Source organism: Callorhinus ursinus, unplaced genomic scaffold, assembly GCF_003265705.2.
Source record: "Callorhinus ursinus isolate GAN/ISIS: 27379988/994484 unplaced genomic scaffold, GSC_fseal_2.0 scaffold38, whole genome shotgun sequence".
NCBI lineage: Eukaryota > Metazoa > Chordata > Mammalia > Carnivora > Otariidae > Callorhinus > Callorhinus ursinus.
Genome location: NW_027397100.1, coordinates 15096237 through 15124056, shown reverse-complemented (window position 1 = coordinate 15124056; position 27820 = coordinate 15096237). Strand labels below are relative to the sequence as shown.

The window sequence follows — 27820 nt, the reverse complement described above, 5'->3', positions numbered from 1 at the left end:
CCAGATCCAAGGGGGTTGAAGAGAGTACTAGAGGCTTCACTTTATAGTATACTATCGAGCTCACAGAGCATTATATGAAAATTTCCTAACTCAAACTTCAATTGAGAAAAAAGAAAAACAATAGTTTTAATGTCAAAAATGCTCGGTAAACACCAAGTAAAAGAACATTTATTTTAATGACCTTTACTTGAATTGTAGCTGCAGACAACATGCTGAATAAGTGTCTGCTAATTTTTTAACATAAGCAGATTAAATTTTGTTGACATATGAATGGTAGTTATAATAATCATTAAATAATAAATAAAAATGTTAAATGACCTATAAATAGGCTAAAAGACACTCAGATAATTTAAAACAAAGATGCATTTTAGAACCTTTAAATTAAGATATTAGATTAAAAACCATAGTCTTAGGTCCAATCAAGGAGGATCCGCATTAGAATCAAATTAATTATTGTCTGTGGGGAAGTAAGGAAGTATTAATTATTAATTACTCCCAAGAAATTTAAGTAAATAATCCAATGTAAAATGGCTTTTAAAAAATATCCTTAAATGTTTCTTGAAGGCACATAGTATTTTAAAAATGTATTCTAAATGCAACATTCAAGTCAGGGAAGTGGTAAATACTATACATTCAAGTTAAATAAGTTAAAAATATTACTTAGCTACAATTAAGTATTTCTGTAAGCATATAGGTTTCCAATTTGGCTATGATTATTCTGAATTTACAAAGAGGAAATAGGAGTAGACTATATATGAAATGGATCAGACCTTTAGCTGCTTCCAGACAGCTTCTGCATTAAACTGAACAATCTATACAGAAATTCCAATGATTACATAAATCTGTATGTTCTGGATTTCCTTCACATTTTATAGAACATTGGTCCCACTGTAGCTATAATATCTGCATAGGGAACACTCTGGCTCAGCTCAATAGCCTGATGTTTTTTTAGGACAAGAAAGCTATAAAATTTGGCAGCAGCTTGTTTTCGGTCACTATTTCTGCAGAGCTTCATCAGACTAAAGTACTGCATTCCCATCTTGTTGGATTCCTGGGAAAATAATTAGGAAAGAAGAAAGGAAAGAGAAACATCATTAAAAGTACAGCAGGCTCTGGATGCATAATGAATAAAATATTGATATTTTTGGTAAGTGAGCGTGAAATCCTAAAATGGAGAAATGCAAATGACTCATTAGTAAACTTAAAAAACATTATAGGTCATTGAGTATAAGCTTGGTTCACTGAGAAAATGCATGCAAAAGAACTCTTAAAGTGTTATACAAATTTCTGATGTGTTATACAAATGTTAGACCTTTTAAAAATTTGATGTTGGGGTGCCTGGGTGGCTCAGTTGTTAAGCGTCTGCCTTCAGCTCAGGTCACGATCCCAGGGTCCTGGGATCGAGCCCCGCATCGGGCTCCCTGCTCTGCGGGAAGCCTGCTTCTCCCTCTCCCACTCCCCCTGCTTGTGTTCCCTCTCTTGCTGTGTCTCTCTCTGTCAAATAAACAAATAAAATATTAAAAAAAAATTTGATGTTAACATAAATGGGCTCTTGTGGAAAGTGAGGTCAGTTTAGACTTGCGGGCAGAAAACAATCCATAGGACTTTGGGAGGCTTCAAATACAATGAAAATTATCAGCCCTATCAGGCCTCCTTTCCTTAAAGGTACTGGGAGGTGGGGGTGACTATAAACAACTATAGTGATAAATGTAAAATTATATTTATATCTTAGTGGCAGAGGAATATGACTATATAAACATCTCCCAGTTTCTTGGCACAGATTAAAAAGATGTTGGATTCACCATAGGGCACCTATGAACCTACTAGAAAAAATTGAGATACAATAAAGTATCTAATTATGGATAAAGATAACTCATTTTATGAAGACTAGTACTTGGAATCAGAGTTCTAAAATACAAGTACAGTATAGTTTTTTTAGTTAGAAATACTGGTCAGTATCCCTTGAGCTTCTTATTCCTTTGATAGCTGTGAAGTATTTTTAGAAATATCATATACAGTTGTTTTTTTTTTTTTGCTAGTCCACAACATTTAGCAAACTAATAAGTTAAATACTTTACCATACTTTATCTCAACAAAAGGAGTGGACAGGTATCAGCCGCCTTTCAGAGATGGCATGCCAAAACTTTGCTTATTTGCTCTTGAGGAGACAAGATGTGGATTGACTGACTTTTTCCCCTGGGAGAGAAGAGGGACACCCTTTTCAATTTCAATAATCCTTTTGAAAAATACCCCAATATGCAAGCTGAACACACATGCTTATTTATTCTGTTCCCTCCAGAAACCTCTCTAAAACGAAGGTAAAAGAATAAAAGGTGACAAAGGAAGGAGATAAAGACAAAGTGAAAGACTGACTGACTTAGCAGAGTGGAGAAAGTTAAAACCTAAGTGCCAGCAGGGAGGAAAGCCAACAGAAAACAAGCCAGTGTGAGCTATAGAATCTTGGAAAAGCTCAGGAATTGCAGGCAACGGTATAAGAGGGAGATAAAAATTCCTCAGAAGTCTACTTGGGAGTAGTCAGACCCTCAGGTCCATTCTACCACTTCACTGAACCAGGAGACCATGACTCCAATACCCTGCCAGGAGGCAGGAAGTTGCTTTTCTAGAGATTCCAACCGCTGAGGCTCTAGAGTTGGGATACCAAGCACTGTGGATGGTGGAGAAGTGTCATACCACAAGCTAGGGGTTAAGTGAAATTCTACAAGTTAAACAATGAGACAGTCATTGTCTCATTGCAGCATCATGCTTTATCTCCTGGCCAGTAGATTTGAAGATTTAGCTCGGAAAACTGACCAGGGGGGCCTGGGGGTTAGGAGGACTACAGATAATGGCGCCTGTGTGTGTGCAAGTGTGTGTGTGTGTGTGTGTGTGTGAGGCACTGCCCAATTATCTCACTATTAAGACCGTAAGTCTACAAGCCCCACCCTTGTTTATATAACTTCCGATCTAATTTTTGCTGGCTCACTCTTTTTTTTTTTTTAAGATTTACTTATTTATTTTAGAGAGAGAAAGAGAGAGAGCATGAGCGGGAAGGGCAGAGAGAGAGGGAGAGAGAATCTCAAGCCTTCTGGCTGAGCACAAAGCCGAGGTTGGCATTGATCTCACAACCCTGAGATTACAACCTGAGCCGAAACCAAGAGTCTGATGCTCAACCAGCTTCACCACTGAGGCACCCCTTTGCTGTCTCACTTTTAAATAAGAACAGATAACCAAAGATCTACCAGACATTTGAGTTTAATTTCTAACATTCAAGAGCATCACTAACATTCAAGAGAATCACTAAGCAAACACAGACAATGTAGGGACCAGAAGAAAACTATAACCTATGAAAGAGAAGACTCTGTATCCAAAAAACATGAGGATGATTATTGAAAGAAAGCAGATTAGTTGTTGCTTGAGGAGGGGGGAGGGGGACCAGTGGGAGAGATGGGACAAGGGATTATCAAGAGGCACAGGAAACTTTCTGGGGTTGTAGATATATATGTTCACTATCTTGATTGTGGTGATGGTTTCACAGATACACACATAATGCCAAAACTTATCTACTGTATACTTTAAATAGGTATGGTTTATTGTATGTTAATAATACCTCAATAAAGCTGTTAAAAAACTAAATAAATAAATGAAAAGTTTAGGATGCTACAAAACAAAAGAATAATTAATAACTAAGAAAAAAACTCCTGGAAAACAAAAAAAGTGAAAGTAGAAATAAAATTCAATAAAAACTGAAAGATAAAGTTGAAGACATTTTCTAGAGGGTAGAAAAAAATAAAAAGACAAGGGGAATTAATATAAGGGGATAAAAGATTTTTTAAAAATTAAAGGTGTAACTCAGGGGATCCAACATCTGACCTGTAGGCAATCCAGAAAGATAGAACAGATTAATAACACGGAGGAAATCTAAGAAATACAATAAAATTTCCTAGAATTCAAGGACATGAACTTTCAGATTAAAGAACCCATTACCTGCTCAGCACAATAAATGAAAAAAGACCCATATCAAAACACATCATCATGAAATTTCAGACCACTAGGAGTAAAGAAAAGACCTAAACATTCCAGAGAGAAAATAAAGGTCACCTACACGAGGATTGCCAACCAAGCAGCATCTAACTTCTCAGTAACAACACAAGAAGCCTAGATATGTTCAAAGTCTTCAACATCTGAAAGATATTATTTTCAAACTATATTTAGAGACACCAAATCAAGTTAAAGGTAAAAGAAATAAATTTTCAGACTTGTACATAGGGTGTCTATCTCCTATGCACTCTTTATCTCAGGAAATTATGAAAGGATGTTAACCACCAAAAAATTCAAGGTAAAAGAAGATCAAAGCATTGAGAAATAGAGAAACTAATATAGGAAAGAGACAAAGGAATTCCCGTATTATGATTAAGGAATGTCCCAAGATAAAAACTGGGGAAAAGACCTAGAGAGCAGCTAGTCCAATTAGAACAAGAGGATGATAAGCTCTGGAAGGAATATCTTCAAGAAAACATACTGGAACTGATGAATCAATTGACACATTTGAGCATATTAAAAGGGGTTTCATTATATTGTCAGGGAGTTTGAGAAAAGAATTAAGGATGAGTATATAGACACTAAGCAAATGGGGAAAATGAGGCAATGATTAACTCCAAAAAAACCACTATAAAGTTGACAAGAAAAGAAATGTAATTACACAAATTTTCACATAGTCTTTGTAGCAGTGACTGCTGATTGTCCCTTAACATCCATTCTTGTCTTCTTTCATAGCAACAGAATAATTAGCTGGGCCCAAGGTTGCCAGATAAGGACTACATTTCCCAGAGAGATGTGGCAAGGTGACCAAGTGCTGGGCAATGAAATGTGAAAAGTGATACACACGATTTCTTGTTGTACCCTTAAAGGAAATTTTGCTGCTGAACGGAATGCAGACATGGTGGGTACTTAGCCATTTTTGATTCTGAGAATAAAGAAAATGAGATAAAGGTAACCTGGGTCTCTGACAACTTGGTGAGCATAGCGGCTATACCAGATTATACTTTATCTTTTTAAACCACTGATATTTTGGCTCTTTGTCAAAATCAAACCTACATGATAACTATTACAATTATAACACTGTAAACACTGAATACTGTGCTAAAAACAGACTGCGGTGAGAAAGCTATCACTACGCTAAATTTTCATTTTACATTGAAAGAAGTCAACAGATAAAATTTAAAGCTGAAATATCAAGAAAGAACAGTAAGAATATGTAATTAGAAATATAAATACTAAATGAAACAGCTTAATATAGTTGCCTCTGGTGAGCAGGACTTAGGAAATAAGGAAGGTAGGACAAAAAACTTCTGTTTCCTTCTTAGCCTTATAGCATAGAACTACTGAACTTTACAAATTATATACATGTATTATTTTGATTAAAATATGTTAATTTTTTTGAGAGAGTGAGAGCAGGGAAGGAGGTGGGAGGGGCAGAGGGAGAGGGAGAATTTCAAGCAGGCTCCATGCCCAGCACAGAGCCCAACTCGGGGCTCTATCTCATGACCCTGAGATCATGACCTGAGCCAAAATCGAGAGTCAGATACTGAACTTACTGAGCCACTCAGGTGCCCCAAAATATAAGTTAAATTTTAAAATGATCTGTTTTAAACTGTTATAAACTTAGTTTCATATAGAGAAATAGCTGGTAGCCTGCTAAACACAAGAATGGGACATACACTAGATGTCTTAGGAGCGTGAGTATAGGTAAGAAATTGGTTAGAATATGCAGGCACCAAAAGCAAACTCCCACAGCTAGCCCTGGGTATACTGCTCAAAATCATTTCATTCTAGTGGAATTTGGTCTCAACAAAAAAATAATGAAGACGAATTCATTCTTATTATATCTAGAAGATTGACATCAACATTTTATTTTTAAAAACAAAAATAGGATTGACAAACCCTACCATCTTACCTGCAAACTATTTAACATCTGAAGAATTCTTCGATTCCATCTCTCTGTCTCAATATTTTGTTCATTCCCTGATGACTCCTGTTTGAATGATTGATAAAATATTTCATTTAAACAAATTTTACCGCATGTTTACTATTTGCCAAGCATAGTGTTAGCTGCTACAAGCAACCCAACTATAACACTGGGTCCTGCTAAATAGTTTATAGTCTGATGATAAAGAGAATAGGAAACATACAAATATATATCAATCTTTGCAGGATTATATCTATGCTACCTAGGCAACGAGAGGCTCCAGAGTAGGAGATTCTGCAGACTGTATTGGTAATGCATCCAAGAGGATTATGTCCTTACTTTCAAAAGTAAAATCAGCAGTGACTTTTGGTTAGGACTATCCCAACTCTCGTCAATTTGAACTGAGTTGACAGGAATAAACATAAAGCTATAGAAAAACTGCCTTGAAAAGGCCTTTATGTGAACTTACCTGGTGATATAGACAGTCTAATTAATAAGTGATATTTAGCGATCTGTGTACAATTGGATTAGAACCTTTTTGATTTCAAGGGTAACTTGTCCAAAAAAGATCAACCCACTTCCTGTCATATTATCTGAATATATTCACTCTTTTCAGTCTTTAAAATTTAGCCACCTTCAGAAACACCTCAATATTTAACAATTGTCAGGTTGAAATCCCTTCACAGGAACTCACTCTAAGTTCTTATCAATTAACACTTTATGAGCTAAGAACAGAACTGGACATAGGAAAGGTGCTGATGAATCTGACAAAAGAGCAAGTCTACAAAGTGCAGGGGGTGGGGGGCTGGGGGGGGGGGGAGAAAGGTGGCACAGAACTGACCTACTTTATAATTTTTCCTAGGCTAGCTCTGACCAAGCAATCATCCTTACCACAGGTGCACTGTTTGTCAAGTGTCACTTCATGTGTAACTTTGGAGCCCAGACACTTCCTGTTTTCAATTTCACAGACTCCAAAATGATTTCAGAAAGTTCCAGAATATTCTGGATGCTATTTTGAATCACTTGAAATTAAGGGCACTGCAGAGTCCTCATTCCTACCAGTTATACTGCCTTCCTGGTCCTGCCTATATAGCTTCCTTTCTTACATTCCAGTGGGAATGACCTGAAAATACGGTCACTTTATCCTGAAGAGTTTTCCAAATCCCTCCAGGTACAATTTACTTTTATTTCTTTCTGGTCTGCCCTGGGATAAATGAGTTCACCCAATTACTGGTGTTTATTATATAGTTAAATACACAAATGCCGTTTTTCAAATATAAAAAGCAGTGGACCAACTCTTTGTTAAAGATCCATGAGACTGCAGCTTCACCTATAACTGCACAACTAAACTAACCAGGAAAATGCTCAGAAAAAATAGTCTGCGCTTTGCTGAAGCCTGTCTACTTGATCTATCTGGACACCTTACTGCTGAATCCACTGTGTGGAAAGCCCAGTGGATTATTAAAACAGCTGAACTTGTGCTGTGTTGTGGTTTGCTTGACCATGTATGAAAATAACCTGTGTCTACAGAAGCAAAGAGAAAGGTGAAAATGAATCAACCCACTTCTGGCCAAGCTGTTTGGATGTTTCTGGTAAAAAGTTCAGGTATCACAAAGATACAAATGCAGGGATCCGAAGGGGTACGTGCACCCCAATGTTTATAGCAGCAATGTCCACAACAGCCAAACTGTGGAAAGAGCCAAGATGTCCATCGACAGATGAATGGATAAAGAAGATGTGGTATATATACACAACGGAATATTATGCAGCCATCAAAAGGAATGAGATCTTGCCATTTGCAACGACGTGGATGGAACTGGAAGGTGTTACGCTGAGTGAAATAAGTCAATCGGAGAAAGACATGTATCATATGACCTCACTGATATGAGGAATTCTTAATCTCAGGAAACAAACTGAGGGTTGCTGGAGTGGTGGGGGTGGGAGGGATGGGGTGGCTGGGTGATGGACATTGGGGAGGGTATGTGCTATGGTGAGCGCTGTGAATTGTGCAAGACTGTTGAATCACAGATCTGTGCCTCTGAAACAAATAATGCAATATATGTTAAGAAAAAAGAAAAAGAAGAAGATAGCAGGAGGGGAAGAAAGAAGGGGAGTAAGTCGGAGGGGGAGACGAACCAGGAGAGACGATGGACTCTGAAAAACAAACTGAGGTTTCTAGAGGGGAGGAGGGTAGGGGGATGGGTTAGCCTGGTGATGGGTATTAAAGAGGGCACGTTCTGCGTGGAGCACTGGGCGTTATGCACAAACAACGAATCATGGAACACTACATCCAAAACGAATGATGTCATGTATGGTGATTAACGTAACAATAAAAAAATTTAAAGAATGAAAAAAAATTTACAAAAAAAAAAAGTTCAGGTATCTACCCTGTCCTAGATTATCTAGAGAATTCAGTCTGTTTTCCATATATGAAAAAGCAATCTAGTAGTCTTGGAACTCATTATAAAGATAATTTATTTAAGAACAAACTAGCATCTGGCACTAATAGCTACTTTGATATTATTCAGTAAGAAACTTTTGCTAAAATTCATTACAATCTTAAAAATGCCTTCAGCACTGTGGTACAAAGACTGCAGAAATAAGAACGATACGTACGGAGCCAGGTGAGTCAGATATTACTTCTGGCTTTGCTATTGAATTGTGGCCCTTTGAGCAGACCACTTTCTTTTTTTGATTTCTAGAAATCTTGGATATAGGCCTTGACCCGTATAATGTTTTGGGAAAAAAAAAATGCCATGCTTGTTTCTTGTTTTTTCATTTTTCATTTATAAATAAAGTAAAATTTCAAATGCCCTAAGATGTACCTCTATTATAGCTCTGCTTCTTTAAAACTGTTGTAAGTTAAAACAGTGATTCTCAATATTTTTAACCTATGACTACCTTTGATAACATAAAAATCTCACAATTTTCTTTAAAATTATTTGAAATTTCAAAGTAAGTTAAAGAGGGGCACCTGGGTGGCTCAGTTGGTTAAGCGGCTGCCTTCGGCTCAGGTCATGATCCTGGAGTCCCGGGATCGAGTCCCACATCGGGCTCCCTGCTCGGCGAGGGGCCTGCTTCTCCCTCTAACCCTCCCCGCTCTCACGTACTCTCTCTCTCTCTCATTCTCACTCTCTCAAAATAAATAAATAAATCTTTAAAAAAATACGTTAAAGAAAGGAAAAAGGTCAAAGCAATTCTGAGTATGTTTTATCAAACTACTGACATACCTCTTTGTTGAGATGACTAAATAATAATTCTAGACAGTAACATGACAGCTCTAAAACCAATTTTCAGGCCAATAAGGTGGTAACTATTTAGGAACAAAGTTTTTTGTTTTTGTTTTTTTGAAAATTTTATTTATTCATTAGAGAGAGAGAGCGCGCAAGCAAGGGAAGCAGCAGGCAGAGGGAGAAGGAGAAGCAGGGCTTGATCCAGGACCCTGGGATCATGACCTTAGCCGACGGCACAGGGTTAACTGACTGAGCCACCCAGGTGCCCCAGGAACAAAGTTTTTAAGAATATTCTCAAGACTACGCATATATTTACCAACTCCACTGTACAATTCTCAATTTCTTGTGCTAAGACGGCATTCATTAAAGAGGATTCCTCAGTAGCTGAAGTTACCATTCCAACAATATCCTGCTAAAGCAAATCAGGGAAAGACAGGTAAGTCGTCACAGTAGTAGTAATCACAGGAACAATTTTATTTTGTTAATGAATGCTCATTTCTAAAACTAATTTAAAATACTACCTGCATTCACAAAATATTATTTCTGAAATATCCTAGATAGGCTGCCCAGTTTTCCATATGCCTCCACAAATGAAAAACTGGCACATCCCTGCCCTCTGTGCTGCCCATCCTTTCCACTCCTACTTCCTTCACCACTGCACACCTCATATCAAACACCTTCATAGCTGTGTGGCTGAGACCACTTTCCTTTGAAGCATTTTGTCTAGCCCCAGCCCCTACCTCTATCCTCACGCCAGTACCAGGTGGCAGAGGAAGGAGAACTATAAACAGAGGGCTGAAAATGGGGGAAGGGATATTAATATCCCCACCTAGGGCCATGGCAAGATTCTTGCCACCGCTGCTGGAGCTGTCATTGGCAAAAGGGAAGAAAAACTGTGTCCTCTGGAAGGGGAACAAAGGCATAAAGGAAGAAGGAACAAGAGAAAGCCAGAAATTCTCCATTCCTTATCATCTCCTTTTTTCACTGCTATAGAAACAGGCGGCCCCTTTTTCATCTTTAACCAGTCTTCAAGTTCGGAGCCTCCTACAACAAAGGGTACTTGATTTTTCATTCCAGCTTTTAAAATTTTTAGTGAATATAAGGAGTTGCATTTTATTTTTTAATCTACATGTTTGTGGGGACTTATTTTTTTTTCTCTTTTAATTTCTATGAATATTCTACATTTTAGGTACTCTCAATTTTGTAGTTACTTTACATAAAAATGTTCTATGAAAATTTGAAAATGATTAATCAGAATCAATATTTTTCTGTTCTGTCGATGTGTTCCCATTCCTGATTATATTTCACATCTGTTCACTATTTTTAGAAGCAGAATAAGAATGGAATTGAAAATTAAAGCATAAGTGTAGAGTAAAGGAGTTAAGAAGGTCAAGAGAACTCGTATATCAATCTCTTTACTTCAAGCACTTGGGAAAATCTGTTTTGTTACTATGTTAAAAAATCATGAACTAAACAAACTTGCCTGATCATAATTTTCAGTAGGTGCACTCGAAGAAATTCCTGAGCCCAAATAAGGAAGACAGTACTACTGGCAACCCAGTATCTCAATATCTAGTATACTATCAAATCTTTAGTAAAATACATTGCTTTAATGCATTACAAAATTGTCTTTCCTTGCAAGGGCATTCAGTTCCAATGTGGATTGACTTTGAATTCCCTGAGTGGTTATCAAAATACAGTGATGATGAAACAAACCAGAAAAGCACTAGTTTTATTTTTATCTGGTTTGGCTATAATATTTATATTTGTACAACCACTAAAGTGACAATGGGGAATATATTTTAAAGCACGTCGTTTCCAATGATGCTTTTAAATAACTACTTTTTTGAATAAAAATTACATCTTCAAATAAAATTTTTAAAAAATTTTGTTTGGTCATGGATTTTAGATAGCCTTTTGGATTCAAGGTTAAGGTAATTATAGGTCTAAAACATAGTCTTAGAGGTGAGAAGAGTGAATTTATGATCAGAAACAAAACATAGGTGCACTGTCTAGAATCCTAAAAAATTCCATGATATTGAATGTGGGGCCCAGTACCATTCTCAGGATATAACTGGATTCAAGTACACTCATCTATTTGATGTACCATGCAAAATGTTACAGTATGAAACTACTTATCTTGTAATTTACTATCCAAGCTTCAGAAAATTCTGTTCTGTAGATGAAAATCATGCTTTACATACTACTGCCACTTATGAAACAAATTACAGAATAAGATGAAATATAAACTATAAATGTAAGAAGACATATCAGAGTCTCAAGTTTCCTTCACTCCGTGTCAGAAAAATAATATTTTTATGATTTTCTTTGATTAACTTACCTCAGAATTAATATTTTTATTGATATCCTCATGAGAGCTACACTTAGATCCATCAATCACGTCCTTCCAAGTTTTGGATTGATTTAAGTCTTGCTGGGAATTTTGTTCTTCCATCATGGAGTTCTCTGAATTATGGAAGTAAAGATTTCACCAAAATATCTTTCAAACTTAAATTGGAATATGGTTGTTAAAAAAGAAAGCTTCTAACAGAAAACTTGGAATCCAAGAATTTAAGCAAAGGGTGTACAAACTTTCTTATAGTTTCCCAAGTCTCATGTATATTTATCTTCTCTTTCCCCTTGTCTGCTTCTTACCACCTCCACTCCCCATCCTCCATCAACTATCTCCTCCACACTCACTCCAACACATGCACTCACAAGACAACATGGATAGTTCAAGCCCATCTTGGTGTATGGTTCAGTAGATTTTATGCCTTCAGGACAGGTGATCAGGAAGCAGAGATTCATTCACTACCAAAGCTGGTTTTATTATTCCTTTATAACAGTCACAATAATAATCAGTAATTATTAATACTCCATGTATCCTCTAGGTGGATAGAAGTATCTATGTCTCAGGTTAATTGTATGGTGTAAATGCTATTCTTATCACGAGGTGACTTTTCATGTTAGTTGTCTTAAAGTGAAACATTACCGTCCTAGATAAAAATAGTTTTATCTGTTGAAGGTTTAGAGTACTGCCTGTAGGGATGGGGGAGACAGGGAGGAGTGGGATTAGGAAGAATCCACATAGTATATATACCTCATCTTTTTAATGTAGCTTGTTGGGCAAAAATTAATCTGCAGGCAATGCTGATATAACAATTTCTTTTAAGTTGAAATACTCTTCTAAAGAGATAGCATTTATACATGGGAATATGGAACTGGATCCCATTTTCATTTGAAATGTAAAATGACATTTTTGTTTCTATAACATTCCCTTCAACACAACAGTTAGGATGTCTCACCTATCATGTTTTTGCTTTCCACTTCTTCCCTTACTGATTCCTTCTGTACCAATTTTCTTCCAAGTTTAAAGCCAGAGGACAGAAAGCATTTTGTAAACAACTGTAAAAACATACATTTTTATTTCTTGTTTTTGTACAAGTAAAACAATTCAATAAAATACAAGCACATGTGCTAAAAAATGAAAACTATAACTCAAGCACACACATCAAGCAAATTAACTCAAAAGTAAGGGGTATTTTTTACAAGTTTATATTCTGTTGTATATATGAATGTAAATATGCATTTATTTATTTATAACCAAACACTGCACCTATATAAAAAGATGAAAACTATTACCATTTTCAGTTCAACATGAGTCAAATCCTGGGCAGCAGTTGACAGAAGTGTGTCCACTCCTCCCTTCTTCTTCCACATCATTAATCTTTGGGTAGGAGGTGCAAGTTCCAAAACCATAAGTGTGTCCGTAAAGGAAGTAAGTTGTTTATGCATAATTTTGTTACTGATCTCCTTGATTGGATCTATGAGCAATTTCCTCTTTCTGCCTTTTCTCTTCTCGGCAATGTCTAAATATAAGAAATAGGCACAAATGTGATTGGTTGTATAGCTTTGTAAAATGATATTCTAGGCACTGCATATCTAAGAAACATCTACCACAGTGCAACCTACAGAGTTGCCATGGGAAGAAAATCCCTTTCTCTCTACTGAAAAATTACGCTTCACAAGGTTTTTGCACAGCTAAAGTACCTGAGTAGCCAACAGTTGATGCATTTTGTAAAGTGTTCCTTCAAAGTGCTTAGGAGGGACTCTCTTGACCTAGCAGGAAGACAACTGAGGAAATTTGGAGCAGAGGATATAATGAGGGAAGTTGCTCAATTTTGAAATTCCCTAAAATATCCATATAATAGGATATTTTGAAACATTAATTTGTATTTGTCCAGTATATTTTTCCCTCCTCCATTGAAATTCATACACAAATTCCAAGTAGTTAGCTAGGCCCATGGGATTTCACTCCTTTAGATAATTTTACCAGGTAGAAAGTAAGCAGAAGTTACACTTTTCCTTAGTAAAGATGCAAAAAGGGAAGATTAGATTCCCCAGAATGGGTGAAGACCTGAGATCAGAAGGAGCCAGATGGAAAAGTAACCTGCCTGCTAACGTGCCTTAGTAAAATCCTGGGAACGCGACAAGTACCCAGAAGGGCTGCTGTGTGATGACCCCAGAGGCTATATAGACTGGGACAGTGGGTACCACAAATTGTTGTGGCTGATGACCTGAGTTTCCTTTCCACCTGCCACACCCCTCCCCCAAATTTTGACACTATATGGCTTAGGGCACACAGGGGAACTGTACAGATTGAAATTTTTGCCAACCCAGTGAGATAGAAGCTCAGAGTTGCATACAGCAAAGAAAAAAACTTGAGTGCTTTATTCCTTTCATGCCTGAGTTTATAACTGAAATTCATATTATACTACTTAAACCTATGATGTCCTTACAAGGTCAAGTTATATATTAGATTAATATTTATCTTTTATTTCTAAAAATATGCATGAGGTTAAATGTTAGAGGGCATAGGCCTCTCTTCTGATCCTTTTATTCTGCCTTATTTTATATTTATTTTCATGTTTATCTATCTTCCCAATCAGATTGTAAGCCTTTTAAAAGCAGGTACTATGTCTTCTTCATTTCTCCGCCCAACAGAGAGTAATGGTTCTGTAACTACTGGCATTGAACTCAGTTTTAGATTTTCCAATTTCCCTAACTGGGTATATGGCTTGACCACGACTGAAATAATGAAAGGATCACCTCAAATTTCCTCCACACTCTTTCCCTATCATATTGCAAATGTTATTACTGGGTTGACTACCTCCAATATTTCACAGATTATCTCACAGTAAATAAGATAGTGTATCAAAAAAACAAAGGGGGGGCTGGGCAGCTTAGTCGATTAAGCAGCCAACTCTCTTGATTTCAGCTCAGGTCATGATCTCAGCGTAGTGATGATCGAGCCCTGTTTCAGGCTCCACACTCAGTGGGGAGTCTGCTTGTGGATTCTCTCTCTCCCTCTCCCTTTGCCCCTCCCCCCTCAAATAAATAAATCTTTAAAAAAATTTTAAAAAATAAAAACAAAAACATGAATGAGTCTGACCTGCAGCATCAATTGGGTCAAGGGTAAATCCTTGTTCTTCATTTGATAATGTTTCATCCATTTTTCCATTCTCAGGTAGACATATATACTCTGGATTATCTGGTTCCACTAATAACATCACCATAAAAGGAATTATTAAAAAAATAATGGTTATGTTATAAGTTAGATGCTTGTATGAGAATGAAAGCAAAAGATAATGATAATTGAAGATTTATATTGCTAACTGGAACCAAACCTGATTTTTAGAATCATGTACTTAATTGAGTTGAAGAGACACAGAGATTATATGGTCTGGGGCCCAATGTCTAGGTGAGTCAAGTATCATCACCTTCTTCTGCACATGTAACATCTAAGGTTAGACTTAGTAGAAACAGTGGCAGCAACCACAGTAAATGACCGACATAAATTTGATTATATGTCCGCTAAAAAACTTGTATTCTGTTAAATCACTTATTAGTTGACCCATAAAGAACCATAAGTAAACTTATATCGCCTCTCTTTTTAGATTTTAAATTTCTACTATGTGTTAGGAGGGAAATGTAACATCAAAAAGAGTGAAGAATCAAAATGGGGTTATTTATGGTTTTAATTCTCAGGAAAAATCAGACAGAAAGACTTTAAATAATCTGAGTTACCTTCACATGAATTTCAAGTAGAAAATATCCCCACATCTGTAATTTTTCTCAAATTGTATATAGATTGTCCAATTATATTAATGCCAATATGGTATTAATATTAATAATTAACAATATTAATAATTAACAACCACATTAATGTCAAACATTAATGATGTTTTGAACATGTAGCACATATTATTTTAATGATTCAAAAGCATAGTATTTTGGCAGAGTGTTTAAATGTGCTCTCATACCGAAAAAACCCAATCCTGGTTAAATAACATTGTTGTACATTTCTCGGAGCCTAGTTTCCTATTCCATATTGTCTAGGGTCAGACTCAAGAGAGTTTGAGGGACGACATTCTTTACTATCATTCACTATACTATATTGCTACTTAAACTGTGTAGTTATAAGGCTTAATCTAAATATTAGTATCTGTTCACTTTCTACACAAAGGATAATTTCATCATACCCACTATAGTATCAGGAGGCTCAGGAGGCAGAGAAATTTCTCTGCTCAAATGCATATCTTCTAACAGGACATTTTGATCATCTTGCAGTAGGTTGTCTTAAAAAACACAATAAATACTTTTGTCATACAGAGTTGACTGTCATTTGGTCACTAAACATTTATTGACATTATTGTATACAGGATTATAAAGTACAACCCTACTTAAGTAGGTTTGATTTGTTACAAAGACTATCATATTTCAAGCAGGATAATATAAAAATTTATATATATCATTTCCTTTCCTTTATTAAATAGATGTTTAATTTCAGAAGATATTTACTAAACTAATACCAAGATAGTAACCTTATTACACAGCCATGTTTGGTTTTAATCAAGAAGTAAAAGCTTTCAAAATTCTTTGGTAGAGATTTAAGGTAGAACCATTGTTTTTTCATAATTTTGAAATTTCAAAAAATTTGCCATAACCAGCCCTTTAAAGTAAACTAGAGAATTAAAAAAAACATTTATTTAGCCATCAATACCTTTAAAATATGTGTATTTAGATTTCCCAGTTTTTGTTTACCCTATTTCTATGATTATTTTATAATAACATCGTAATATAAATATAAAATTATAAAATGTTGGACAGATCCTTTAGAATAGCTGTTTCACAATTTCTATCAAGGAAAACAATGTTTTCTAATATATGATCTAATATATTTTGTGAGGAATATATTACCTCCACTCCTTCCCCTTTAAAAATTAGGAATTTGTAAAAAATAGAAACAAGTAGTATTTTATAACCTATATGAAAAATGTGTTTAAATAGGTGGCTATACACTGAGACCTAGCCCAAATGTTTAAATACACCATAGATTTTGAAAACTTGTGTAAAAAACATATTGATTTATATGACACAGGGCCATACCTGAAATTTTAGTTTGATCTAATAAGTCTGTTAATACATTCTAGTATGACTGAAATATCCAATTTCTATATAACCAGATAGCATACCAATCATCTCTCCTGCAGCCCCTTCATCTCCAAATCCATCTGCACTGTCATAGAACAGAGATTTTTCTCCGGCAAGGCTTCCAGAACTATGTTCAACTAAAGGACCACTGGAATTCAGCAATATGTTGTCATCAAAGAGGCTATGTCTTCTGAGAATTTCTGATTCCTCCCCTAAATAAATATATATCATTAATACTGAGTTAGCCATAGAAACATAGAGTTTTAGGGTTAGATGGAAATTCAGATATCTTCTTGTATAGCCCCTCCCATTTTACAGATAAGAAAAATGAGAGCTAAAAAACTTATTTGAATTGTTCAACTAATGTCACTCAGTTAATCAGTGGAGAGTGGATTTCTAAAGCAATAGGAAAATACATTCGGATAGAGTTTTTAGTTGTAGTTCAGTTTAATAATTTCCCAGAGGATTATTATTGGCAGTGGAATGATTTCTTCTACATTAGATAGGTCATGTCCTGCTTGATAAGCATTATTTCATATTATTTCAAGTACAATTGCTTGTGTTGTTTATCCATAATGGAGGTTTGGAAAATAAGAAGCATATCTCTCTTCTTAGGAATGGAAAGGTAGGTAAAATATTAAAGAATGGGCTTATAACACTCATTCAATAAACATTTATTGAAGGACTGGGTATTAGGCAATCTGCTAGGTGTTGGGAGATATGGCAGTCAAAAAGACAAAACCCGGTCAGCTAACATTAAACGAGGCTAACATCAACTCAGTATTTATTATGTGTATTATATTATGTAACAGAGGATACTATTATAATCCTATTGTACAGACAAGGAAACATGTCCATAGAAAGGTTTTATAATTTGCACACAGGCATACCCTAACAAATGACAAAGCCAGGATCTGAACCTAGTAGAGACAGGACCATATCTGTTAGAATTTCACTGGTAAAATATTTTGTAAAATAGCAACTTATGAGAGCAAACTCCTAAGACTCCACAGCAGCAGATAAAATGAATGCTTTGCTTCAAACTGACTTGCTTCCAGACTGGCCATCGGCACATGTATATTTTTCCCTCTCTTGGGTTTCAGTCTCTAGGTCCAGGAGTCTGAAACCAGCGGTCAGACAGAGGTTGGTCTTCTCTTCCCTCTCTTTAATAACCCATGTTAATTAGTGTTAGTCAGTTGAGAAAATAATGAAGTATCACTTATATTAAGATTCTTCTATAGGCCTACATCTCCTAGAAAGGAAGAGTTGAAAAAGGCCTTCAGCTCGGGTCATGATCCCGGGGTCCTGGGGGATCGAGTCCCACATCGGGCTCCCTGCTCAGCGGGGAGCCTGCTTCTCCCTCTGCTTCTCTCTGTGTCTCTCATGAATAAATACATAAAATCTTTAAAAAAAAAAAAGAAAAAGGCAGCCTTCATTGCACTGGATTAAAGATGTGCTCAATAGAAGACTGACTTAAAAACAAACAAACCAAAACCCCCTCCCCAAACCAAAAATATGCTCATATCTTCCAGAAGCAGCTTGAAAGCTCCCAAAAGAAAAACCAGACTTGGTTAATAAGATAATAACATTTATGAACAGACACTATATTCTGAACACTAGCATCACGATACCAAGGTTACTTAAAAAAATTAAAAAAATAATCATTGCTTTCAATCTTATATTGTAGTTCAGAATAGTATGGATTAATATTAAACATTTCTCAGAAAACATTATGTTTGAGCTAGTTTTTGAAGGAGAGAAAAATCACTTATTGGTGAAAAGGACTGAAAGGGAAATAACACTCTGATGATGCTAGTAGTATCTCAATTTTACAAAAAGGTTAGTAAGGCTCAGAGAAGCTAGGTAATTTGCCCAATATCACACAGCAAGGCAATAGAGAAAGCTGATTCAAACTCAGGTCTGTTGCTATACTAAGACATGTTCTTCCCCTTTTTTGAATTGTAGGAGACACAGACTGAGAACAGTTAAATTGTATTGGTTGGCTGGTAAGACATTTAGAGCAAAAATTCTGTAGTGAGAATAAAACAAAGTTGATAAAACAAAGAAGATGATAAACTGGTATAGGGCCTTGAAGATAGGCAGGGGTGTCTAAAGTAAGTCATAGGAATCCAAAATACTTAAGTAGAGGAATGTGATATAAAAAAAAAAAGGAATTTAAGGACAATTGTTCTTGCAGAGATATATAAAATGTGGGAAGAGACTGGGAAATGTGTAGGAGGGTATTATAGTACTCCAGGCCTTTAGTACTTTTGAACTATATGTATATATACACACACACTATATATACATATAGTATACACACACACACACACACACACACACACACACACTTTTTTTTTTAAGTAGACTCCATGCCCAGCATGGAGCCCAATGTGGGACTTGAACTCATGACCCTGAGATCAACCTGAGCTGAGGTCAAGAGTCAGACACTTAATCAACTGAGCCATATAGGCACCCCACTACTGGTGAACTATATAGGTGGCTAGGGAAATAGAAAGAAGACCTAAAAGGCATTTCCAATTTTTTGTTGTTGTTGTAAATCAGCACTGGTATGAAGCTTACAGAAAGTGTAGATAAAAGTGATCCTAGTGGGGCACCTGGGTGGCTCAGTCGGTTAAGCATCCGACTCTTGGTTTTGGTCACGATCTCGGGGTTGTGGGATCAAGCCCCACATGGGGCTCCACGTTGAGCGCAGAGTCTGCTTGAGATTCTTTCCACCTCCCCCTTCCTCCCTCTCTGCTCCCCACCTCCCCACCTCCCCACCTATAAGACAGTCAAAGATGAATATGACACAGATCTTATCATCTTGGAATTCTCAGACCAACACAGGATGTATATAATATCATGGTGCAAGACAGAGGTAAATGCCATAAAAAGAACAAATACTATATGGCTTCAATTCTAAAATACACTCAACAGTTTCTGTTTCACAATCAATGAGTATGTATTTAGCATGTGTATTTCCTCCTCAGTCCCAAGCCATGTTAAAATCTATTTTTTTTTACAATTGATATCATCATATACTGGAGGAATTATCATATTTTGAAGGTACACTATATGCAGCACACATGTAAAACCTTAGATATATGTTACTACAGCAAATGTTTATTTTCATGTCTCTCTCACAGCCTGAAGCTCCTTCAGGAAATGCTTCTGCAAACTTTGTACTGCCTATGCCTATGACGGTACCTACGTATAATAAGTATTCAATAAATGCTTGTACACTAAGAAGGGAAGTTTATAGCCTAAGACTGAGTCCTGGCATTGACATCTCTTTAGAAAAAGGTAAGGGCAAACTTACTGAGAGTTGCATTTACACAACAAGAGATTCATTCTAAAGATATTTCTACTGGCGTAGAGATAGCTATTTCTATTGACATTGTTTCAGTACAAAAATGCAAGTACAATTGATCATAGCTTGTAATTTTAATTTCTCAAATATTCTTACCAAAGCTTCCAGCTTGGAAAAGTAGATCATTACCATAATCTTCTGTAAGTGTGATTTCCTCTGGTCTGCTTTGGTTCTGAGTAAAGTGTTCTGAAACATCAATAGCACTATGGAGAAACAGAAGATTGAGAAAAACATGGGAACAGAACCCAAGGATTTTGCAGTATCCTGAAAAAAAAAAGCCAAAACCCCTAAAACAAAAAACAAGTTTTATTATAAAAATACTTTTATTTCCTCAATAGTATTATTTACAAACACTAGTTTATTGTACATGCATATATACAAATGATCTCTAGGTTGCCAAATCCAGTGGTCGATTCTCAGTCATTATCTTACTTACCCTAACCAACTGCATTTCAAACAGATGTTCACTCCCTCATGGAACAGTCTTCTCTTGGCCTACTTTCTCCTGATCTTTTTCCTACCTCACTGGCTGCTCTTTTTCCATCTCCTTTATTAGTTCTACCTCATCAGACTATTAGCTACTAGGAATGACCCAACACTCTGTTCTCAGATCTCTCTTTAAAAAATTACACACATTCCCTGGAGGTCTCTTATGACTCATGGGTGAAGTGCCAACTATATACTCACAACTTTCAAATTTATATATCCCAATCCAGACCTCTTTCCTGAATTTCAGACAAAGATATTCGACTACCTGCCTACTCCCTTTGGATGTGCAACAATCATCTCAAAATTTATAAAATTTATAAAGCCTAATTTAGCCTTTACCCTGCCCCTCTTAAACCTGCCATTCCCTAGTTATCCTCATCTCATTAGGTGGTTAACTCCATTCTCATGCCCAAATCATATAGGCCTCTCTCCTTCCCTTAAAGCCATATCCAATTCTTCAGGAAATCCTGTTGGCTCTGTTGGCACCTTGATAACATGAAGACTGAGAAGTGAAGTGATCACAGGCACTATCATTTCTCCCTCGGACTTCTTTTTTTTTTTTTTTTTGGTGGGGATAGTACTGTTTATTAAGGAAGAACAAGACAAAGACCACAGGAAGGACCCTTCTAGGACACAGAGGCCAGGCATCCTGACCCCACATTTGTGGGGAGGGCACGTACCCCCAGTTGGGCTCTCAGGCTCCCACAGACAGGGCGGGGTTGTCATGTCCCCTTCCTGCCCATCCCAGTCATGAGCTCTGGCATCCCCCCCCCCCCAAGGCACGAACTCTTTTCAACCACCAATCCCCTCCTCCCCCCATGTCCCCTGGGCCTTCACTTTCAGATCAATGGGGGGGTGAGGATATGGCCTGGTGTGGGTGAGGAGACCCTCTCAGTGCTAGGATCTACTCAGCTCCCGGTAAGAGTTGGGGTGGAGTTTCCCTTGCAGCCCCTGATGGCAGGGGCCCCGGGCTAGGTGTTGGGGTGGGGAGGGTCATCTGGACTTTTTACTGAAATAATCTTCTCATAAGCTCTCTGCTTCCTCCCTTTCCCCCTTATAATAAGTAGCCTGAGGAGGCATGTTGAAATCAAGTCAGATCCACTCTCCTATGCTTCCTATCAGAGTAAAATAAAAGTCCTTAATGTGGCCCACCACACCCTACATCATTTACACCCCCAGCTACCTCTCTGACCTCATGTCCTACCACTCAGATGCTCATTTATAGCACTCCCATCTCACTTGCCTCCCTGCTGTTCCCTGAAAATGTCCAATATGTTCTGTCTTAGGGCCTTCCCACTTGCTCTACCCGGACCATTCTTCCCCACATTACTGAATGATTTGTTTCTACACCTCCTTCAGGTTTCAGTTCTGACCGTAAAGAAAAAAAGCCTTTCCTGACCATCCTGTCATTTATTTACGTTATTTTCTATTTCTTTTCATATTGCTGATCATTTCCTAGCATATTGTATATTTATTTATTTGTTTATTGTTTGTCTAAAATGTAAGATTCATGCAGACAGGAGCTGTTGTTTACTGCTATCTCCTTAGTGCTTAGAGCAGTGCCTGGCATATGGAAGGCACCCGTTAAATATTCACTGAATGAATGGATGAACATACTGTCAATATTGCAAACTACACTCAGCAAATAAAATGATACATTTTTGGCATTGTATTTCAAAATTTCACACTGAATTCAAGTCTTAGTCAACTGCATGTGTATTTTAGTTGTTAACTAGATTCCACTTGTGTTCATGAAATATGAAGGTGAAAAAAACAAAATATCAAGAAAATCAAACTGAAGGAAAATAAATAAAAAAATTTACTTCACATTCTGGGTGTCAAAATCATGAAATTCTTCTGGCAATGTGATAGCACTGTAAGCAGCTTCAAAATTCTCTTTTGGAAGGTCAACCAGTCCTGAAAAGAATCAAAAACCACATTCAGTGAGCAATAATGCTATATAAGAAACTCCCAACTCCTGCCCTTCTTCAGTCCCTTCTCAACAAACAGCCAGAGTGATATTAAAAATATTTAAAAGGCAACCAGATCAGCTCACTCCTGTGCTTAAAATGATTTAGTGACTTTCCCAGTGCATTTAAATAAAACCCAAATTTCTAATCAGGGCCTCTGTAGCCCTACAAACCTATCAGCATCATCTTTCCCTCATTCACTAGACTCCAACCATACTGGCCTTTTTGTTCCTCCAGACCTTTGCTCTCACAGCTCCCTCTGCCTGGAATGCTATTCCCTCAGGGATTTTTTACATGGCTGGGTACTTCTCATTCTTCAAGTTTGACCTTAAATTCTATCCTCTCTGAAAGACTTTTCCCAATCAGCCTAACTCAAGTAAAGCTTTCTGTTATTTTTTGTTGTAATACCCTGTTTATATTCCTGCATAGTACAATCACAATCTATAATTATTGTAATAATTTAAAAAAACTTTTTCATTATCTGATTTCCTCACCAAACTGAAAGGGACCTTATTTGCCTTGTTTGTCCTTGTATCCCAGAGCCTAAAATAGTGTTTGGCACAAAATATGGGATCAATAAATATCTATGGATTATATGAATGAAATAATGAAGAAATTAACCATATTTGATTGAGTATAAACTTATGTAGAGATTCTACAAATATTTTATTTTAAATAAAGACAAAAGACCCTGTCAACCCCAATTCGACAATATTAATTGAGGGAATAGTATGTTCAAGGCACTAAGACAAGTACTATAACAGATTCAGAAAATAAATATGACAAAGATGTTGCCTTCAAAGATCTTGCAAACTAGTGTGAGAGGCAAGGTCTGTACCTAAATAGCCGTAATAAAAGGTAGAATTGATGAATGTCTTTATATTAAATTTAAAGGCTATATTTATGATGCATATAAACCTCTAGCACTTTGGAATGCCTAGACATTTTCTATAATATTTCATAATAGCATGCTGCTTAGAGTCCTGAGAATTCTGAAAACAATGACAATTATGATATCCGGGTTTTGTCAATTATACTATTTCTAACACATCGCATAAAGGCAAAAACAGATACAGCAAGCTAAGCAATCCATTAAAACTGATATCAGAATTTCTTACATAAGTGTGGTAACTTTACGTATATTTTTTACGTAAATATGCAGGAACCCTTACAAGTTTTTCAAAGTATAATCTTTTCCTGCAAACACAGGAAAAGAGCAAGGGAAAGAATATAATTTGTCCTTAACCATGGAAACTTAGAATCAGTGAAAAGGAAGTTTATATTCACTATACACCCTGGAAATTACAGAGCACCACCAATTAAAAGAGGCCACCCAAAATAAAAATGCAAAAGGAGACCAAGATAAGTGAGACAAATCAACACTGCAAGTATACCTGGGCGAAATGTCATCTTCATTTTAAGCAATGCTTCACTGCAATCTGCCAAAAGGTATTTTGCCTTCCTATTATAGATTCGTACAACTCCCAAAAGAAGGTGTCCTGAAGTTCGAAGTGCAATTTTCACCTTTCAATAATTTTTAAAGTATTAGAATGTTAAGAATCAGACTCATAAACCCTATTTGAAAATTATAAAATCATAGAATTTCTTCTCTTTATAAAGCAAACATTTTGCTTATTCTTAAAGTAAATTACTTAACTTTTACCTCATCTTGTAAAATGATGAACTTTTGTACTTATTCAATGAAGATAATCTCATGCACCATTTAAGTAAAATATGTTAATATTGATTTCATGAGAAGAATATAAACTCTGCAGTCAGGCAGACTCGGGTTCAAGTCTTGGCTCAGTTACTGAGGCTGTCATTCAACCATCTTGAACTTCAGTTTATTAATAATGGCTATAACTTATTATACACTTATTTTGTGCCAGGCATTGTCTTAAGAGCTCATTTATTAATTTTGACAACATCCTCTTTTTACAGAAAAACAAACAAACAAACCTGAGACTCAGAAATGTTAGGTAGCATGCCTGACGTAACACAACTATTAATGGAGTAGGAATTAAACTTAAATTCGACTAACCCAAAAGTTCGTGCTCTTAACTACCACACTTCACTGAGGCTAAAAGAAACCCATTTCATAGGGTTGTTGTGAAGATTAAATAATCTAATGAACATAAAGCCTAGCCCAGTGCCTGACACATACGTTTTCAATTATCATTCATCCTTCTTTTAAGCAGAAAAATACTTAACCTAAAAAAATACAAAAACAATATTTTAATGCAAATTCTAATATATTATTATAGTGTTTTATAATGAACATAGTACTTTATGAAGTATTTTCATATATATTTTGATTTATACTCAATCCTTTTTTTCTACTCTCCATATTCATTCGCTCACTATTTTTCTAAGAAGTACTTATTTGGTTCCTATGACTTACACGGTATTTTGTTAAGGGAATAAGAAAGGATTACAAAACATGTGTAAAACATGACCGTTCTCTTTCAGAGCCCAATCTGTTCATGATAAACACATGAAATAGTAATTACCAACAAAAACTGACATATGTTTAAGCTCAGGTAATAAATGTTATAGGAATTAAAAGAGAGAAGACCATTTCAGAAGTAAAACTTCCTTGGAAGTTTTATAATTTTAATTTAATTTTATTTATTTATAATTTTAATCTGTAATTTTAATCAACAACATACCTTAGGTGAAAGAATTTTTTCAATGGTTATCTCTAGATTACATTCAAATACATGAGCCTTTGTAAGTTTCTTCTCCCAGTGAGCTGCAAGCCAGATTTTGGCCAATGGCCCTCGCTTACTCATAAGCACATGTGTGTAGAACATGTTGTCTGTATTCCTTAGCTGTATTTAACAAACTATAAGGAACATTAAAAGATTTAAAATTTGATTACAAAAACATTTCAGTGCTATTTTATAGCAAAAACACTTTTTATTAGTTCTATAAAATAACAGATTATCTTCCAATTCAAGGCATTATTCAAATTATTTTCTTTAAAGAAGAAACCGTTACTTAAAATACAAAATTATAAACTAACAAGAGCTCTGTTAGACTGTGACCCACACCTGGTTTAACTGTATTCTGATCACTGATGGCTTCTTACATTCTGCTTATTTTATCTTGCAAAGGATTTGAGTTCTCTTATTAATATGGTCAAATAAAAAGAGGGGAAAGCTTGGGAAAAATAGGAGATGGAAATAGGGAAAAAACAACAGGAAAGGTGGACAAAACTAAGAAAAGTGAACACATGTCACCTCTTTTCTAAAACTTAGGAATTTGAGAACTGTTGGATCACTGGCTTGTAACCAGGTGTTGAATTTCTTTGTTTTCTGCAAGATACTCTGGTTTATTCAACAATGTATTAACCTTTGAAGTTAAAATAATGGAACTCCAAAGGATTATAAAGTGGAAAAATGAAGAAAACAAGAAATCACAGGAAAAGAATCACAAAGCAAGAAAGGAAACAAGAATCAAATTTAAATGTTTCCAAACAAGAATGGTGAACGAAAACCTTAACTCAGGACAAAAACAATTTATGCACATTTCTACCTACTGTACTATCCTTGAGAATATCATATCAATAAGGCTCCACTTTAAGCAAAGGGATATTATACTTTCACGTCTAGAGAAGAATCAAGTTATTGCTCACATATAAGTAGTATTTTAAGCTGCCACTATAAAAGCTTTTTTGCTTCTTTTCTACTTAAAGTTCTGATCAAAAGGGAAAAGCCAAAATGAACACAAAAACAAAATCAGCCACAGGATTCAAAATTTAGGTGAACTTCGATCAATGCCTATTTCCACCCCCAAAATCAAATCACTGTGCCCCAAATTAAAACTTAGGCAATCTACCAAACCACATTCCCCAGTAAGAGAGCAGGAGATTTTAATGTTTATGGCCTGTGCCTGCCCTGGTTCCACTTTCTTCTTTTCTGTTTTATGTTTGGTATCTTGGAATAAATTCCAATTTATCTTACAAAATTGCTCCCAGGTATATGGTTATTGATTGTATTTTAAGGAAAAACAACAACTCTGTGATTTAATTTTCCTGAGACACTGATTTTCCCGAGCATATATTCCACCCTCCCCCACCCCCCAACCCCCCCCCCCCCCCCCCCCCCAACCCCCCCCCTCCCCCAAGTCCCTCCGGGTATTTCTAGATTGGACTGGCTTCGCGCAAAGCGGAGGGGACGAGAATCGGGAGCCGGGAGTCAAGGCGGGGCCGCTGCTGGGAGAGGGCCCCCGGCAAGGGGGGCGGGGGGCTTGGGGGAGGGAGGAGGGGGAGGGGGAGGCCGGCCGCCGGCAGCGGGGAGCGAGGGGCGCACAGCCGAGCGGGCGGGCCGCTCCGGGGCAGGGGCGTGGGGAGAGCCAGAGGGCTCCTTCAGGAGGGCAAAACCGGGTGAGGGGCGAGAAGGAACAGGCGCGGGAGGCGGGCGGGGGGGGGGGGGGCCGCGGCTGTGAGGGAAAGGCGGCGAACGCAGGGCAAGGACGCCAGGGGCTTCCTCCACAAACGATTGCTCAGACTTCAAGGCCGCCTGTTCAGAGAGGGTAACTAAAGCCAGAGACGTGACCGCAGGCGCCCGTTCCTCCCCGAGAAGGGAAAGTGCGCCGGGTCGCGCCTCCAGCCTCGGAGGGCTGAGGGCGGCTGCATTCCTCCCTCAGGCGTGGTCCGCCGGGCGCGCGCCGCTGAGAAGCTGGCGGGGCGAGTGTGGGGATGTGAGTGGCCTCCGCCCCCATCTCTTAGGCCGCCTTCAGCCCCCGGGTCCCGCCCAGCCCCTCAGGCTGCGCCCTACTTTCGGCGCCGGGTGTGAGGAGAGGCGTGCCGGAGCAGGGGCTGGAAGACTAGTCGCCGGGGTCCACGCGTGGAGTCAGACGCGCCTCGCTCCCGGGGCTGCCAGGCGTCAGGGGTGCGTGGCGGAGCGATGGGCGGGGCTGCAGGGGACGGGGCGGGGCAGTTGACCGGGGATGGGGTGGGGCGATGGGCGGGGCGGCAGGGATGGGGCGGAGAGAGGGGCGGGGCAGTAGGGCGGAGGCGGGGCGTCCTGGCTTGCAGTCTCGGCGTGGTGCTTGCGCCGTCAGAGCTCTAACCCAGGACTTAAGCAGTGAGTGGTGCGGGGGTGGGGGCGAACCGGGCCTAAAAAGAGTATGACAGGGGCGGGTCCGGGTCCTGCAGAACAATTGTGAAAGGTAATCTGACCCCCCTGCGATTCTCTCTTCCGCTAACTACCTAAGGGGTCCCTGGAGAAGTTATTTAATCACTTGAACCTCAGGTTTTCTCATCTGTGAAATGGAAATGATTCTAATAAAA

The 27820-nt window shown here is 37.5% G+C and overlaps 1 protein-coding gene across 4 annotated transcripts; it reads right to left on the bottom strand.

Annotated features, from left to right (window-relative positions):
- Positions 1-167: 167 nt before the first annotated feature.
- On the bottom strand, positions 168-27444 carry RAD21L1 (RAD21 cohesin complex component like 1). Of its 4 annotated transcripts, none has more exons than XM_025876243.2 (14): positions 27306-27444; positions 25194-25369; positions 23919-24048; positions 22378-22471; positions 20162-20268; positions 16734-16904; positions 15741-15836; positions 14651-14758; positions 12841-13067; positions 12504-12603; positions 11540-11664; positions 9515-9610; positions 5954-6031; positions 168-1051 (listed from the first exon to the last, which is right to left on the bottom strand). In XM_025876243.2, the coding sequence occupies exons 2-14, from the start codon at positions 25335-25337 to the stop codon at positions 863-865; spliced, it is 1665 nt and encodes a 554-aa protein (XP_025732028.1). In that variant the 5' UTR covers positions 25338-25369; positions 27306-27444; the 3' UTR covers positions 168-862. The 4 variants fall into 4 exon arrangements, with proteins under 4 accessions (XP_025732028.1, XP_073736397.1, XP_073736398.1 ...); XM_073880296.1 differs by having other exon boundaries at positions 9515-9607; XM_073880297.1 differs by lacking the exon at positions 25194-25369 and having other exon boundaries at positions 27306-27437.
- Positions 27445-27820: the final 376 nt, after the last annotated feature.

What these genes read in the sequence shown, in the direction of transcription:
- RAD21L1 (XM_025876243.2), bottom strand. Translation starts at nt 25,337, where the DNA reads ATGTTCTACACACATGTGCTTATGAGTAAGCGAGGGCCATTGGCCAAA. An exon ending in TTTCCAAGCTGGAAGCTTTG is followed by an intron (nt 16,905 to 20,161) that starts GTAAGAATATTT and finishes ATATTTATTTAG; the next exon opens with GGGAGGAATCAGAAATTCTC. An exon ending in TGACCCAATTGATGCTGCAG is followed by an intron (nt 13,068 to 14,650) that starts GTCAGACTCATT and finishes TCTTATATTTAG; the next exon opens with ACATTGCCGAGAAGAGAAAA.